The following is an 18,046-nucleotide window of genomic DNA, read 5'->3' as shown; positions in this document are numbered from 1 at the left end:
TCTATCGTCCTAGTGGATGCTGGGGTTCCTGAAAGGACCATGGGGAATAGCGGCTCCGCAGGAGACAGGGCACAAAAAGTAAAGCTTTAGGATCAGGTGGTGTGCACTGGCTCCTCCCCCTATGACCCTCCTCCAAGCCTCAGTTAGATTTTTGTGCCCGGCCGAGAAGGGTGCAATCTAGGTGGCTCTCCTAAAGAGCTGCTTAGAAAAGTTTAGCTTAGGTTTTTTATTTTACAGTGAGTCCTGCTGGCAACAGGATCACTGCAACGAGGGACTTAGGGGAGAAGAAGTGAACTCACCTGCGTGCAGGATGGATTGGCTTCTTGGCTACTGGACATTAGCTCCAGAGGGACGATCACAGGTACAGCCTGGATGGTCACCGGAGCCTCGCCGCCGGCCCCCTTGCAGATGCTGAAACGAGAAGAGGTCCAGAATCGGCGGCAGAAGACTCCTCAGTCTTCTTAAGGTAGCGCACAGCACTGCAGCTGTGCGCCATTTTCCTCTCGGCACACTTCACACGGCAGTCACTGAGGGTGCAGGGCGCTGGGAGGGGGGCGCCCTGGGAGGCAAATGAAAACCTTTTTTGGCTAAAAATACCTCACATATAGCCTCCGGGGGCTATATGGAGATATTTAACCCCTGCCAGAATCCGTTAAGAGCGGGAGACGAGGCCGCCGAAAAAGGGGCGGGGCCTATCTCCTCAGCACACAGCGCCATTTTCCCTCACAGAAAGGCTGGAGGGAAGGCTCCCAGGCTCTCCCCTGCACTGCACTACAGAAACAGGGTTAAAACAGAGAGGGGGGGCACTAATTTGGCGTTAGAAATATATAAAAAAGATGCTATAAGGGAAAACACTTATATAAGGTTGTCCCTATATAATTATAGCGTTTTTGGTGTGTGCTGGCAAACTCTCCCTCTGTCTCTCCAAAGGGCTAGTAGGTCCTGTCCTCTATCAGAGCATTCCCTGTGTGTGTGCTGTGTGTCGGTACGTGTGTGTCGACATGTATGAGGACGATGTTGGTGAGGAGGCGGAGCAATTGCCTGTAATGGTGATGTCACTCTCTAGGGAGTCGACACCGGAATGGATGGCTTATTTAGGGAATTACGTGATAATGTCAACACGCGCCAAGGTCGGTTGACGACATGAGACGGCCGACAAACAATTAGTACCGGTCCAGACGTCTCAAAAACACCGTCAGGGGTTTTAAAACGCCCGTTTACTTTAGTCGGTCGACACAGACACAGACAGGGACACTGAATCCAGTGTCGACGGTGAATAAACAAACGTATTCCTTATTAGGGCCACACGTTAAGGGCAATGAAGGAGGTGTTACATATTTCTGATACTACAAGTACCACAAAAGAGGGTATTATGTGGGATGTGAAAAAACTACCGTAGTTTTTCCTGAATCAGATAAATTAAATGAAGTGTGTGATGATGCGTGGGTTCCCCCCGATAGAAAATATGGGCGGTATACCCTTTCCCGCCAGAAGTTAGGGCGCGTTGGGAAACACCCCTTAGGGTGGATAAGGCGCTCACACGCTTATCAGAACAAGTGGCGGTACCGTCTATAGATAGGGCCGTCCTCAAGGAGCCAGCTGACAGGAGGCTGGAAAAATATCATAAAAAGTATATACACACATACTGGTGTTATACTGCGACCAGCGATCGCCTCAGCCTGGATGTGCAGAGCTGGGGTGGCTTGGTCGGATTCCCTGACTAAAAATATTGATACCCTTGACAGGGACAGTATTTTATTGACTATAGAGCATTTAAAGGATGTATTTCTATATATGCGAGATGCACAGAGGGATATTTGCACTCTGGCATCAAGAGTAAGTGCGATGTCCATATCTGCCAGAAGATGTTTATGGACACGACAGTGGTCAGGTGATGCAGATTCCAAACGGCACAAAGGTGTATTGCCGTATAAAGGAAGAGGAGTTATTTGGGGTCGGTCCATCGGACCTGGTGGCCAGGGCAACTGCTGGAAAATCCACCGTTTTTACCCTAAGTCACATCTCTGCAGAAAAAGACACCGTCTTTTCAGCTTCAGTCCTTTCGTCCCTATAAGAGTCATATCTGCCCAGGGATAGAGGAAAGGGAAGAAGACTGCAGCAGGCAGCCCATTCCCAGGAACAGAAGCGTTCCACCGCTTCTGACAAGCTCTCAGCATGACGCTGAGACCGTACAGGACCCCTGGATCCTACAAGTAGTATCCCAGGGGTACAGTTTGGAATGTCGAGACGTTTCCCCTGCGCAGGCTCCTGAAGTCTGCTTTACCAAGGTCTCCCTCCGACAAGGAGGCAGTATGGGAAAAAATTCACGAGCTGTATTCCCAGCAGGTGATAATTAAATTACCCCTCCTACAACAAGAAAAGGGGTATTATTCCACACTATATTGTGGTACTGAAGCCAGAAGGCTAGGTGAGACCTATTCTAAATCTAAAAAAATTGGAACACTTACAAAGGTTCAAATCAAGATGGAGTCACTCAGAGCAGTGATAACGAACCGGGAAGAAGGGGACTATCTGGTGTCCCGAGACATCAGGGATGCTTACCTCCATGTCCCAAATTTGCCCTTATCACTAAGGGTACCTCAGGTTCGTGGTACAGAACTGTCACTATCAGTTTCTGACGCTGCCGTTTGGATTGTCTACGGCACCCCGGGTCTTTACCAAGGTAATGGCCGAAATGATGGTTCTTCTTCGAAGAAAAGGCGTCTTAATTATCCCTTACTTGGACGATCTCCTGATAAGGGCAAAGTCCAGGAAACAGTTGGAGGTCGGAGTAGCACTATCTCGGATACTGTTACAACAGCAGGGGTGGATTCTAAATATTCCAAAATCGCAGCTGATCCCGACAACAAGTCTCCTGTGCTTAGGGATGATTCTGGACACAGTCCAGAAAAAGGTGTTTCTCCCGGAAGAGAAAGCCAGGGAGTTATCCGAGCTAGTCAGGAACCTCCTAAAATCAGTGCATCATTGCACAAGGGCCATGGTAAAAAAATGGTGACTTCCTTCGAAGCAATTCCAGTCGGCAGATTTCATGCAAGAACTTTTCAGTGGGATCTGCTGGACAAATGGTCCGGATCGCATCTTCAGATGCATCAGCGGATAACCCTATATCCAAGGACAAGGGTGTCTCTCCTGTGGTGGTTACAGAGTGCTCATCTTCTAGAGGGCCGCAGATTCGGCATTCAGTTTTGGATGTTGGTGACCACGGAGGCCAGCCCGAGAGGCTGGGGAGCAGTCGCACAAGGAAAAAATTTCCAGGGAGTGTGATCAAGTCTGGAGATTTTTCTCCACATAAATATAGCTAAGGGTAAATTTATAATGCTCTAAGCTTAGCAAGACCTCTGCTTCAAGGTCAGCCGGTATTGATCCAGTGGGATAAAACATCACGGCAGTCGCCCACGTAAATAGACAGGGCGGCACAAGAAGCAGGAGGGCAGTGGCAAAAACTGCAAGGACTTTTCGCTGGGCGGAAAATCATGTGATAGCACTGTCAGCAGTGTTTCATTCCGGGAATGGAAACTGGGAAGCAGACTTCCTCAGTAGGCACGACCTCCACCCGGCAGAGTGGGAACTTCATGGGGAAGTTTTCCACATAATTGTAAACCGTTGGGAATTACCAAAGGTGGACATGATGGCGTCCCGTCTGAACAAAAAACGGGACAGGTATTGCGCCAGGTTAAGAGACCCTCAGGCAATAGCTGTGGACGTTCTGGTAACACCGTGGGTGTACCAGTCGGTGTATGTGTTCCATCCTCTGCTTTTCATACCTAAGGTACTGAGAATTATAAGACGTAGAGGAGTAAGAACTATACTCATGGCTCCGGATTGGCCAAGAAGGACTTGGTACCCGGAACTTCAAGAGATGCTCACAGAGGACTTATGGCCTCTGCCGCTAAGAAGGGACTTGTTTCAGCAAGTACCATGTCTGTTCCAAGACTTACCGCAGCTGCGTTTGACGGCATGGCGGTGGAACGCCGGATCCTAAGGGAAAAGGCATTCAGGAAGAGGTCATTCCTACCCTGGTCAAAGCCAGGAAGGAGGTGACCGCACAACATTATCACCACATGTGGCGAAAATATGTTGCGTGGTGTGAGGCCAGGAAGGCCCCACGAAGAAATTTCAACTCGGTCGATTCCTGCATTTCTTGCAAACAGGAGTGTCTATGGGCCTCAAATTGGGGTCCATTAAGGTTCAAATTTCGGCCCTGTCGATTTTTCTTCCAGAAAGAATTGGCTTCAGTTCCTGAAGTCCAGAAGTTTGTCAAGGGAGTATTGCATATACAACCCCCTTTTGTGCCTCCAGTGGCACTGTGGGATCTCAACGTAGTTCTGGGATTCCTCAAAACACATTGGTTTAAAACCAGTCAAATCTGTGGATTTGAAGCATCTCACATGAAAAGTGAATATGCTCTTGGACCTGGCCTGGACCAGGCGAGTGTCAAATTGGTGGTTTTTTTCTCAAAAAAGCCCATATCTGTTTGTCCATTCGGACAGGGCAGAGCTGCGGACTCGTCCCCAGTTCTCTCCCTAAGGTGGTGTCAGTGTTTCACCTGAACCAGCTTATTGTGGTGTCTTGCGCCTACTAGGGACTTGGAGGACTCCAAGTTGCTAGATGTGGTCAGGGCCCTGAAAATATAGGTTCCAGGACGGCTGGAGTCAGGAAAACTGACTTGCTGTTATCCTGTATGCACCCAACAAACTGGGTGCTCTTGCTTTTAAGCAGACTTTTGCTAGTTGGATGTGTAATACAATTCAGCTTGCACATTCTGTGGCAGGCCTGCCACAGCCAAAATATGTAAATGCCCATTCCACAAGGAAGGTGGGCTCATCTTGGGCGGCTGCCCGAGGGGTCTCGGCTTTACAACTTTGCCGAGCGGCTATTTAGTCAGGGGCAAACACGTTTGTAAAATCCTACAAATTTGATACCCTGGCTAAGGAGGACCTGGAGTTCTCTCATTCGGTGCTGCAGAGTCATCCGCACTCTCCCGCCCGTTTGGGAGCTTTGGTATAATCCCCATGGTCCTTTCAGGAACCCCAGCATCCACTAGGACGATAGAGAAAATAAGAATTTACTTACCGATAATTCTATTTCTCGGAGTCCGTAGTGGATGCTGGGCGCCCATCCCAAGTGCGGATTATCTGCATTACTTGTACATAGTTACAAAAATCGGGTTATTATTGTTGTGAGCCATCTTTTCAGAGGCTCCGCTGTTATCATACTGTTAACTGGGTTCAGATCACAGGTTGTACAGTGTGATTGGTGTGGCTGGTATGAGTCTTACCCGGGATTCATAAATCCTTCCTTATTGTGTACGCTCGTCCGGGCACAGTACCTAACTGAGGCTTGGAGGAGGGTCATAGGGGGAGGAGCCAGTGCACACCACCTGATCCTAAAGCTTTACTTTTTGTGCCCTGTCTCCTGCGGAGCCGCTATTCCCCATGGTCCTTTCAGGAACCCCAGCATCCACTACGGACTCCGAGAAATAGAATTATCGGTAAGTAAATTCTTATTTTTTCTAAAATAAATATTCTCCAGTAGTTACTAAGATCATTTGCAGCATTAATTATCCCTACTGCTGCGTTATGCACAAGTAGTAGTGACAGGTGTTTGTCCAAGGCCACCAAGTGGCTGGACAGTGTATGTAAAGGTGGAAGAGCGGCGCTCTCTACTGTGCAGGTGGGGGATGGGCACACTCTCCTTGTATGGTTTATGTGAAGGTGTGGGAGCGGAGCACTCTCCTGCACAGGTGGCGGGATGGTTTATATAAAGGGTGCTCTCCTGTACTGGTGGTGGGACGGTTTATGTAAAGATGGGGGAGGGGTGCTCTACTGTAGAGGTGGCGGGACGATTTATGTAAATGTGGGGGAAGGGTGCTTTCTGGTACTGGTGGTAGGACAGTTTATGTAAAGATGGGGGAGGGGTGCTCTACTGTACTGGTGGCGAGACGGTTTATGTAGAGGTGTGGGGGAGGGGTGCTCTCCTGTACTGGTGGCGGGACGGTTTACATAAAGGTGTGGGAGCAGAACTCTACTGTAGAGGTGGTGGGACGATTTATGTAAATGTGGGGGAAGGGTGCTTTCTGGTACTGGTGGTGGGACAGTTTATGTAAAGATGGGGGAGAGGTGCTCTCCTGTACTGGTGGCGGGACGGTTTATGTAGAGGTGTGGGGGAGGGGTGCTCTCCTGTACTGGTGGCGGGACGGTTTATGTAGAGGTGGGGGAGGTGTGCTCTCCTGTACTGGTTGTGGGACGGTTTATGTAAAGGTGGGGGAGGGGTGCTCTCCTGTACTGGTGGTGGGACGGTTTATGTAAAGATGGGGGAGGGATGCTCTACTGTAGAGGTGGCGGGACGATTTATGTAAATGTGGGGTAAGGGTGCTTGCTGGTGGCGTGACCGTTTATGTAAAGGTGGGGGAGAGGTGCTCTCCTGTACTGGTGACGGGACAGTTTATGTAAAGATGGGGGAGGGGTGCTCTACTGTACTGGTGACGGGACAGTTTATGTAAAGGTGGGGGTGGGGGGGTTCTCCTCTACTGGTGGCGAGACTGTTTATGTAAAGGTAAGGGAGGGGAGCTCTCCTGTACTGGTGGCGGGACAGTTTATGTAAAGGTGTGGGGGAGGGGGGGGGGGGTGCTCTACTGCACTGGTGGCGGGACAGTTTATGTAAAGGTGTGGGGAGGGGTGCTCTCCTGTACTGGTGGCGAGACGGTTTACGTAAAGGGAAGGGAAGGGTGCTCTCCTGTACTGGTGGCGGGGCGGTTTACATAAAGGTGTGGGAGCGGAACTCTCTACTGTACAGGTGGCGGGACGATTTATGTAAATGTGGGGGAAGGGTGCTTTCTGGTACTGGTGGTGGGACAGTTTATGTAAAGGTGGGGGAATATATTTATGCGTGTTGTCATGTGATCCTGAGAATTACCTGACCATAATACATGAATTGTATATTTATAATGTGGAATATAAATGCGTGTACCCTAATCAGCTGCTGATGACTGACATATTGGGCAGTAGGGATGGTGTAACGGTTAGCATTAGTTCCTCACAGCATTGATGTTTTGGGTTCAATCCCCACTATGGTCTTAACTGTGGAGTTTGTATATTCTCCATATACTTGCGTGGGTTTCCTCCGGGTACTCCGGTTTCCTCCCACAATTCATAAATATACTGGTAGGTTAACTGGCTCTCCAAAAAAAAAAAAAAATAACCCGACTGTGTGTGTGTGTGTACATGTGATAGGGAATATAGATTGTAAGCTCCACTGGGGCAGGGACTGATGTGAATGGCCAAATATTCTCTGTAAAGCGCTGCGGAATATGTGTGTGCTATATGAATAAATATAATCTGCTTATCTGCTGGGTAACACAGAATATTACCTGACTTTGGCGCTGGTCTTCCTCTTTTCCTCGTTCATAGGTCAAGGGGTTTGATCTCAGTTACCTGGAGAAGGTTTCGGAGGTGAAGGATACCGTTCACAGGCAGACGCTCCTCCATCATATGTGTAACATCGTTATAGAGAAGTTCCCCGACACCTCGGACCTGTACTCGGAGATCGCTGCCATCACTCGCTCCTCCAAAGTAAGTGTCTTCTTTCCCGCATCGTATTGCTGTATTGATCATTGTGTCCCAATGGTGGCTACTGATTACTCCTACCTGCTACTTCCCACTTAGATTGCTCTAATCTGGCATTCATCTGAGAGAATTCTGCAGTGAGGAGGACCACCACTAGGTGGCAGTCTGTACCAATTGGTTGTCCTTCATATGGAACCAAACCACCTCTGCTAAGATTATAATAGACCTGACATGCATTCAGAAAGCCCCTCTGGTGTCAGTGTATGAGGGTTGGTCTAGAGCAGTGGTTCCTGAACTCTGTCCTCAAGGACCCCCAACAGTTCATGTTTTCGAGGTCACCTACCAGGAGCACAGGTGTATTCATTAGTCACCGACACATTTTAAAAGATCCACAGGTGGAGCAAATTATTTAATCTGTGATTCTGTGAGGAGTCCTGGAAACGTGAACTGTTATGGCTGTTCCAGTACAGAGTTTGGGAACCAGTGCACTAGCGCATCATGTGTTAGTAAATAAAAGAAATGTTTTGGTTACTCAGGCCAATGGTGGGGTGGCAGATAGCCTCTTCAATAGGGGTGCTAAAGTGGGGCCGGAACTGTTGTTGTCTGTCTTGAAAACTAGGGACAGAAATGAGCAGAACACTGAAAAGTCTGCACCATATCTGTGCATTGATAGAAATGTATTTACACAGCCTTTTTTTTTTTTTTTTTCATCTCATCCTTATTGGACCCCATTTTGAAAATAGGCGGGGCTATAATAATGTGTAACCAATCAAAACATGAGACTATAGGCGGTAACTAAATGGACACACTGTCCACCACAAGCAGATCTGGGGTACATTAAGAGCAGAAAAATTATAGTTCTGTGTACCGCAACACGTAACGCTGCTCCATTCACCGGTCTGATTGGAGAGAGATCAGCAGCACAGAGTAATTCAGCCCGCACCTATGTGTAAAAGCTTGTTATGCTGCTGGAAAGACAGTCTTCTGTATGTGTAATACTCTGTAATGTACCAGTTTAGGTGGTAATGCTGTATGTGTGATTACCAGGTGGATTTCGATGACTTGGCGGACAGCCTGGTACAGCTGGAGAGACGGTGCCGGGAATCTTGGGACAGCCTGAAAATGATCGCAAAGCACGAGACCAAGCCCGGCCTGAAGAACAAAATGACGGACTTCCTGAAGAGCTGCACAGACAAAATCGTCATACTGAAAATCGTCCACCGGAGAATCCTCAACAGGTCAGATGGAAAATTCCCCTTTACAAACTCTATCCGTACATCTGCCGGATAATTAATGTCCTGGGCTCACGAGTCCGATAATGCAGCAATCAACAGGAAGAAACAAAAACAATCCGTTAACTACTGTTTTCCAAACTCCAGTTTTAAGGGAATGCTAACAGTACATGTTTTCCTGATCTCCTCATGTGATCACAAGTGCTATAATCAGCACTGCTTGTGGATCTTTAAAGATGTTAGTAGTGCATACACCTTGGCTACAACAAGTAGATGTGGAGAACATGGACAGTTAGAGGTGCCTGAGTACTGGAGCCGGGAAATACTGCCGTCACCATTATCTCATATAGTTTGTCCCTCTATCACAGGGGTTCTCAAACTCGGTCCTCAGGACCCCACACAGTGCATGTTTTGCAGGTAACCCAGCAAGTGCACAGGTGTATTAATTACTCACTGACACATTTTAAAAGGTCCACAGGTGGTGCTAATTATTTCACCTGTGATTCTGTGAGCAGACCTGCAAAACATGCACTGTGTGGGGTCCTGAGGACCGAGTTTGAGAACCTGTGCTCTATCATAACAGCCATGCGTGGAGAAGAGGGCAGAGAGACAGGTAGGAGATATAACGCACAGATACAACATAGGTACATTATTACAGGCCAGGGGCAATTCTACCCCATGATGCCCAACTTCAACAGCAAACGGTGTAACGTTGTGCAATTGTCGCTATGGAGCTGGGCGTTTTGGATTCCAGTATAATTACCAGTTGCTGCCAGGGATTGAGGACTAAGGCTGCCAGCAGTGTCCCCCATATGGCAGCATCCATTAAGGGTCCATTCCCGTGTTTATACCCCAGTTCACTTAGATATGGGTGGTGTTTGCCTTAGACATCTCTAATGCCTGTACTGGTGCTGGGGGTATAATATACTACAGCCTTTCCCAACCACGCTCCTCGAGGCACATTGACAGTCCAGGTTTTCAGGATAGCCATACTTGAGCATAGGTGACTTTAAAGTACCTCAGTTATGTTTATCTAACTATCTGTGCTCAAGCCTGGGTATCGCTAAAACCTGTACTCTTAGGGTGCCTTGAGGACAGAGGTTGGGAAACGCTGTTATACTGTAAATAGGTATGTATAGTAAATGTAATAGACACCCAGGTACATCTGACAAAGTCCTCAGCATCTCATGTAATTGATCTAACGGTAAATGGCGGACATTAGTCTGTATGCATGGTCACCTCTGTGACATGCATACAGACTTCCTAAATAATTAGCAGCATCAACAGCCAATGAGACGATCGCTTTAATCAGTGAACGCCAACATCTGTTTACTGAGCAGAGTATTAACCCCTCTTTCCTTATCGGCAGGTTCCGGTCCTTCCTGCTGTATGTGGGGTACTCTTATTCCGCTGCCCGGGACATGAAGATAACCCGCTTCTGCCGGATAATCAGCGAGTTCGCTCTGGAGTACAGAACGGCGCGTGAGCGGGTTTTACAGCAGAAGCAGAAGCGAGCGGCTTACAGAGAGCGCAACAAGACGCGGGGGAGGATGATTACAGAGGTAATCCAGCGCTGCAACCGTTTACGTCCAAGTTCGTTGAGATAACATCACAATTAATACAAGTACACATTGGATTTCTGGAGAGCCCGATATTGGCATCCAATCTACCTGGCAAAAAAAAAATTGCAACGTCTGATGACATTTTGAGCCTAGCCCTTACGCTTAATATAACACTAAAATGTCGCCGTAATGAACATATTGCCATTTTGATTATGACGACATTCCGGACAGATACCTTGTGCACAAATCAGCAATCTGTTACTCTTTAAAAATAGTAATCTGCATTTTAGACACTAAAGGGGGTGTTTTCAAAGCTGCCGGATTTAATACGCCAATAATAAATGCAAGGCCAGCCAGGGGTAGCATGGAATATCGCCGTCTTAAATCCAGCAGGCAAAATCCACCTGCAATAAAAAAATTGGCTAAGTAGTAAATATGTACCTAAAGCTCCTTTTACCAGCTGTATAATCTGCAGTCACACAATGATAGTGGGGTGATAGCAGGACGGTGGCTGGGGGGTTCTGCTGTTCCCATTCACTGACTATAGCTGCTTATGTTCACAGACCGCAAAGTTCTCAAGTGCCGCTGGTACCACAGAAAACAACATAACCATGACCAGCACCAGGCTACAGTCGCAGTCATCCGCTGACGGCCATGAGAATATGACAAACGTATTAATCTCTAGCGGAGAGCCGAACACCCGCAGGAGCCGAGGAGTTAGAAGTAAGATTTTATATCATGCTAGGCCTGAGTGATTTATGACCATTTTCTATCTAACACACAGCTCTTGATTTAGGTTTAGGCCGCGCCAGCCCCCCAGACCTGTCTGGCAACAAGGAGGAGCCTGGTGTGTCGCCAGTAGATGCGTCGGATGAGATCATGGACAGGCTGGTGCAGTCGGTCACCCAGAACCCTAACCAGAGGGTGGTGGCACCAAAAGAACGCAAGAGATCAAGAGCAAACAGGAAGTCCTGTGAGTATTACCCCGCCCATCCACCGCTCAACGGCCGCCTTTGTTCCCCACCTTCCCAGCAGTCACCAAGCCCAGATTTCGGGCGGATGTGGTCTACTTTTAGGAGGCGTAAATGTCCTCCTACCCACTGCCAAACTTTAGCTATGAGTTGCATGGTTTCCTGACTTATGCTAGAAGGAACAGAATCTCATCACACATCACAGGTTCGCTGTAAGTTCAGCATGAGAGAATTAGATACAAGTATACAGCAATCACAAGTGTTGTATTTGAACCATAAGGCAGCACTTTAAGGATATATATATCCGGGGGAGCTGCGCCTTGGTCATGCTGTCCCAGAGCAGTTAGGGTTAATTTACCACTTTGCCAGGCCAGTCTGAGGGGACCCCTTCATTTATAAGTGTTTCCCAAACTCTGTCCTAAAGCCCTCTTACAGTCCTGGATTTAAGGATATCCATGATTGAATGCAGATTGGCTCAAGCATGGATATCCTTAAATCCAGAACTGTTAGGGTGTTTTAAGAACTAAGGGGCAGATGTATTAACCTTTAGAAGGCATAAGGAAGTGATAAACCAGTGATATGTGCAAGGTGATAAAGGCACCAGCCAATCAGCTCCAATATGTAAATTAACAGTTAGGAACTGATTGGCTGGAGCCTTTATCACCTTGCACATATCACTGGTTTATCACTTCCTGATGCCTTCTCCAGGTTAATACATCTGCCCCTAAGTCTGGGAAACACTAATTTACCCCTACATACATAGTGCCCATCAATGAAAAAATAGATTTATCCAACAATGCATAGTCCTAAACTTTTTTTATACGATATTTGTATGGCACTTTATTATGACTTATGTATATTCAGCTTGTATTATTACGTGCTGTACATAAGGAATAATTCACTCTCTACTGTAAATAATATGGCTATTAGAAGTAACAGGAGTTCAGAAATGAGGCGTATACTAATACCTGTATTATCTTACTGTAATAGAGCAAATGATTCCCTTTAATACTCCACACAACAGACGTAATGTAAGTTTATGTATAGAACTCATTTATAGTACAGTGTGTATTATATATATGGACAATTGCATAGGAGGACAGTTTGCCTAATCTTATGCCTCAAGTGAGATGAAACTCGCCTGAACACGTGGAGAAAATACAAACTCTGCACAGAGAGCATCCTGGCCATGAGAGAGAGAGTAAAATTACTGTTCCACCCATAGAAAGGCCCGACTCCATTACACTATATATAATCTTAATAGTAAATTGACCAGCACCCCACTAAAAGAGAATATTGCCTGGTGAAACGGCACTCCACTAAAAAAGAATATTGCCTGGTGAAACGGCACTCCACTAAAAGAGAATATTGCCTGGTGAAACGGCACTCCACTAAAAGAGAATATTGCCTGGTGAAACGGCACTCCACTAAAAAAGAATATTGCCTGGTGAAACGGCACTCCACTAAAAGAGACTATTGCCTGGTGAAACGGCACTCCACGGCCTTATAACACAAATCAAGAGACTAGGATAAACGCCAATATTTCAAATGTCTACTTTATCGTTTTTCAAGGCAATTAGATATAGAGATAAGGGGGGTACACACTAGGTGATTTCTGCCTAAAAATTAAACGATAACGAGTTGTTAACGTTTGTTTTTAGGCTTATATCGCCCATTGTTGTATGGGTGTAATATTGGTGACCGAGTTCTCCCGCACGTCATTCAACGTTCACCAATATTGAGCTGACATGCAGCTTAACTTGTCAATGTCGGGCTGAGCTGCTTGTTCGGAAATGCCGGTGGTGACGTCATTGAACGATAACATTCAGTTTGTACACGCTGTGCACTTTGCACCAGTTTTTAGGTCGAATATACATTCGACCTATTCAATGCCCGTGCCGTTTTTTTGACTGATCGAAAAATCTGGCGCTGGTGAAAACCACATGCATCGGCAAATTAGTTTTCGGCAGTTTTTGGCGCAATTTTCACCCATGGCGAATCGACAAAAAAAAAAAGTGAAAGGCATGGGGAAAAAATGGATTGATAAACAGGCGAAAATGCCCGCAATTGAATACCCTGTTTTGAATTAGTGCCACTTTTTCAACCAGTGGAAAAAACTGCACTTAATTGAATACCCCCCATAGAGAGAGACAGACACACACACACACAACACATTTGTTAATAGGTGGAGCACTTGGCTGTCCAGCAGGAACATGGACAGTAGGAAAGCAGGGGGGTGCGAGTGGCGGGTGTGGAAACTGACGAGTCGGAGCCAGACTGAGTCATTACGTTGGGTCCCTTTCCCCATAGATATATAATGAGGGTGGTACCGATCAGTCTTTGTTAGACTGTGTTAGTGACCCCCTGATAAGTGTTCTCCAGAATATTTCTTATCCACCTGTCCCGCAATGCACCACACCTCTTGTGTGTTCTGTACAACACTTACGATTGCAAACCGACAGGACCTTGAATCTATGTCTTTGTCCTATGCTTTACTTCCCAGCTGTACATGGCTGCAGAATTTGTGGCACCTTATACAGTAGGTCTATTTATTTATACAAAGTAAATGATAGTTGTCCCAGGGGAATTCCACATGTAAGACTGGAAATTGCATTTATGGGCTCTTGTTCCTAACCCCAGACCTTTCTTTCAGTGAGAAGAACTTTGAAGAGCGGCTTGAGCGATGACCTGGTGCAGGCGCTGGGATTGTCCAAATCTGCAGAGGTGACTGTGTGATCCACTCCAGCAAACAGACTGCTTACGTATTAGTCCGCTGCCCCCTGTGGTGGGATCTGGGATGACAGCCCTTCTGAGACTGATAGGATTACAATGGAATTTTGCATGGTACCACTGGACAGTGCAGAAGGATAAACCAGCAATAGGTGTTGCATGCCGAGACTGCATCACTTTACTGTCATCCTGTAACTCCGTTGTATCAGTCCTGGGCTCCCAGCCAAGTCTCTCCCTGTGAAGAAACTGTACTAAAAAGAAGACACTATCCGTCCATCTTCAAGGAGACCTTCTCCCATGGATGTGATGTAATGTAGTTTGCTGTAGAGGGTAATAGCGAAGAGAATTAACTCTTTCAGGACCGCTGGACACCAACTCACTGAAGGGTGGGGGGGGGGGTCATCTCTCTTCCGATAGACCCGGGCTCAGTTTACAGTTGTGCCCTAAAGTCCCGGGCAGGTGTGGGTTCAGGGAAAACTGTCTGAGAACAGACCATACATCCACCTGCATTTATATCCCACACCAGCCGTGTTTGTGCTCTGGACATCCTGTAGCACAGGTTACGCCATAATAAGAATATAATGGTCTCTGAAAAGGGGGAACACCTTGGCCATAGTCCAGCGTCATCCGTTACTCTTCCAGCATCTAAACCGTGGGCACCATGGAAAATCGTACTTGGTTTTGTTCTCTCGTGTAGAAGGTCGGGGGTGACTGTTCACGTTATTGCACTCTTCCCAAATGTTCTGTCTCAGAATCAGTGCACCCTGGGCTCCCAAGAAGATCCGGCACCCTCTAATGCTCTCATCTTATTTATTAGGTGGATAGTAGGCTCTCCGGGAAAAGTAATGTCACATACGGCAGAATGACTGGGGTATAAGAATGTTATGATCAGGTTCTGGTCTCACCACCGTTTTTATTTACAATGCTAATCTGTGGCTGTAGCTCCTGTTTCAGCACTTCAAGGGTTAACCCGATGGTATAACACGAGTGGTGACTGCTGCCACCTAGTGGTGTATAACTTTATTGCACTCCCATATTTAGGCAACATTTAATAGCCATTAGCTCTCTCGAAGCAGGTAGAAACAGGCACAGAGATTGCAGAGTTTCCCCACAAAAGTATATAGGTAAAATTCTCATGAAGAGCAGTGATAGAGAGATAGCTTTCCCACTGTACTTAACACAATGCCCTATAATCCAGCTCTGCTGCGAGCATGCAATTATAACATCTGCGCCGGCTGAGTCTCTGTTCCCAAGCAGAACATAAAATAATAGATTTGGCCAGGGCGTCCGTGTTCTCAGCTGTCAGACCAAGCATTGGAAATCAAGGACTGTCCTATATTTAGAGTTTAATGAGGAGTCTCACTGTCATTATTTGGGCGGAAGCACCCACATGATCGTCAAGCGAGGCCAGCCTCATCTTCTCCTTCGGGTAACACTACTCAATTTTCTCACTGGGACACGATGAATCAGCTCTGCTGATAAAAAAAGCTACTTACCCAGCCTGGTATATTTAGCTGTGCAACTTTACCCTAAACCAGTGCCACCAGCCTTAGTGGGAGCTCCTGGTGTATAAATGTAAGTACAACCACTAATGCGTGTGTATTGCACACTCCTGTGAAGCCATGGTCCTGTGTATAGTGAATGTAAGCAAGCTGCTCTTTACACAAAAGCACGCGTGTTCTGACAATCTGTCACCGAGGACCCCCAATACGCCCCACTGTGATAATGACATGCCATAAAAAGGATAAAAGAAATCAAATAAAAATAAATCCAGGCTGGAGCTCAGCCAAGTGTGACCGGCTCCCACGGCCCAATTCGAAAACTGATTGGATTATAGAGGGGGAGGAGCTTTCACACTTCTTTAAAATTTAAAGTGCCATGCTCCCTATAGCCACCTGTCTAAACCCCAGTGTCAGCATGTTCCAGTGTCCCCCGTGGTTTCAGAGAAAAGGATTTATCGGTAAGTACCAAAATCCCATTTTAACAATGCCTCACTCCGAGAGAACCGTACAGATTGTCTGGTTGATCTCTACATGGCATATGTTCTAAATACTGAATAGTAGTATATGATTTAGCAATGTTACAGTCAAGGCTGGTAAATTCGTGGTAGCCAGATTATCCCCAATATTTCATAGCGGTCTCCTCGGTATAGAGAGCGCTGCGGAATACGCTGGCGCTATTTAAACATATGGAGGAAAAGTGCCACTTGGTTGCTGCCTAGTGAGTAATAAACCAGGTCCTCTGACGTGTGTCATGAATCTTTATCAATGCCAGGGAGATATTATCCCAGCCCGTTCTGCGATACATACATACTTTCCCATGCTCGCAGCCAATTAGGACAAAGTTCACGACACATAAAAACTGGAGAAAGTAGAACATAGGGCCTAATTCAGACCTGATCGTAGCAACAAATTTGTTAGCAGATGGGAAAAACCATGAGGGTAATTCAGACCTGATCGCTCGCTAGTGTTTTTTGCACCACTGCGATCAGGTCAGAACTGCGCATGCGTATGCACCGCAATGCGCAGGCGCGTCGCACGGGTACAAAGCGGTTCGTTGCTCTGCGGTGGGTTTGTGCGAGGAGTCCATTCGCACGGGCGATCACAAGGAGATTGACAGGAAGAAGACGTTTGAGGGTGCGTTTTCTGGGAGTGTTTGGAAAAACACAGGCGTGTCCAAGCGTTTGCAGGGCGGGTGTCTGACGTCAATTCCAGTCCCGGACAGGCTGAAGTGATCGCAGCGGCTTAGTCCTGGGCTACTCTGAAACTGCACAAAATATTTTTGTACCGCTCGGCTGCACATGCGATTGCACACTTGCACAGTATTTACCCTGCACAGAAACAAAATAACCCACCCAAATCTAACTCTCTCTGCTCCCCCCCCCAGCAGTGCACATGGTTTTGCCCATCTGCTAACAAATTTGCTGCTGCGATGAGGTCTGAATTAGGCCCATAGTACACAAGTGGCTCATAAATAATCTTGGCTTGGTTATAGCTTCAATGTTCCCCGTTTTCTGTACGAGCCGTGGGAAGAAAGATCCGTCCTTACTACAAGTGGGGTTATCCGTGACATCCCCCTGGCCGTTTACACACTAATTCCATAGGCAACAGATGGATAAATTATCTATTAAACGTTACTCATCCATCTCGGCTGTCCACATAGCAGCAAGAAGAAAGTTTAGTGCCTTCATCACCAGTATATAGCGGCTACCCCCCTTCCCCTACCCCCTCTGTGGTCTTTTTAGTCTAGTTTTTGTAATGAAGAACGCTGCTTCGCTGCTGACCGACTTTGTAAAAGCTGGTCACGTCCAGTGTATATATCTCTCTTCACACGTGGACATTCAGAACATGTTTAGGGCTATGTAGAGACTTTGTGCCATTTGGACAGAGTGAATCGCAAGTTCAGAACAGTATTATGAAAGAATTGTACCACTTTTCTGTAAATTCACTAAAGATGCGTAGGGAATGTATGTTCTTGTAAAGAATTACGTTTGTTTTGTTTCTTCAATAAAATTATTTAAATATACAGGGGGTTTTTATTACATAAGAGTGGTCTGTTCAAAGGAATCTATTATTGCTAGAATGAAAATTAAAAAGAGACACCATTTCCATCATTTATAAAGGCAAAATCTTTGCAAAAGTCCCACAATACGAAGACTTTTATAAAGCTCCGCCCATTTCTGTGTAAGTACCAACGCCTTTCAGTGCGGTTTTGAAAAAGAAAAATAACAGGACAGTTGTGGGATATGTTTGAGATGAACAGTGGTCTATGCCAGTGGATTCACCTGCTGTACTTAGACAGGGTAGAGAGTTGTAGTAAATGGAGTGCATTCACAGGAGGGAAATGTTACCAGTGGAGTACCCTGGGGATCTGTACTTGGACCAGTGCTGTTTAATATCTTTATTGGTGACATTGCAATTGGCATTAAAGGGAAAGTATGCCTTTTTGCCAGATGACAAAGGTAT

General features: G+C 46.6%; 1 protein-coding gene across 2 annotated transcripts in view; it reads left to right on the top strand.

The window, feature by feature from the left end:
- Positions 1-17,606, top strand: part of LOC134969563 (FH1/FH2 domain-containing protein 1-like) — a 190,521-nt gene extending 172,915 nt beyond the window's left edge. For both annotated transcript variants that reach the window (XM_063945597.1, XM_063945596.1), the window contains 6 exons: positions 7,431-7,592; positions 8,634-8,824; positions 10,188-10,380; positions 10,944-11,103; positions 11,177-11,353; positions 14,005-17,606. In XM_063945597.1, the coding sequence (XP_063801667.1) occupies positions 7,431-7,592; positions 8,634-8,824; positions 10,188-10,380; positions 10,944-11,103; positions 11,177-11,353; positions 14,005-14,087 (966 nt within the window). In that variant the 3' untranslated portion in view covers positions 14,088-17,606. The remainder of the gene's footprint in view (positions 1-7,430; positions 7,593-8,633; positions 8,825-10,187; positions 10,381-10,943; positions 11,104-11,176; positions 11,354-14,004) is intronic.
- Positions 17,607-18,046: the final 440 nt, after the last annotated feature.

Source organism: Pseudophryne corroboree, chromosome 11, assembly GCF_028390025.1.
Source record: "Pseudophryne corroboree isolate aPseCor3 chromosome 11, aPseCor3.hap2, whole genome shotgun sequence".
Lineage (NCBI taxonomy): Eukaryota > Metazoa > Chordata > Amphibia > Anura > Myobatrachidae > Pseudophryne > Pseudophryne corroboree.
This window is presented reverse-complemented; position numbering and strand designations above follow the sequence as displayed.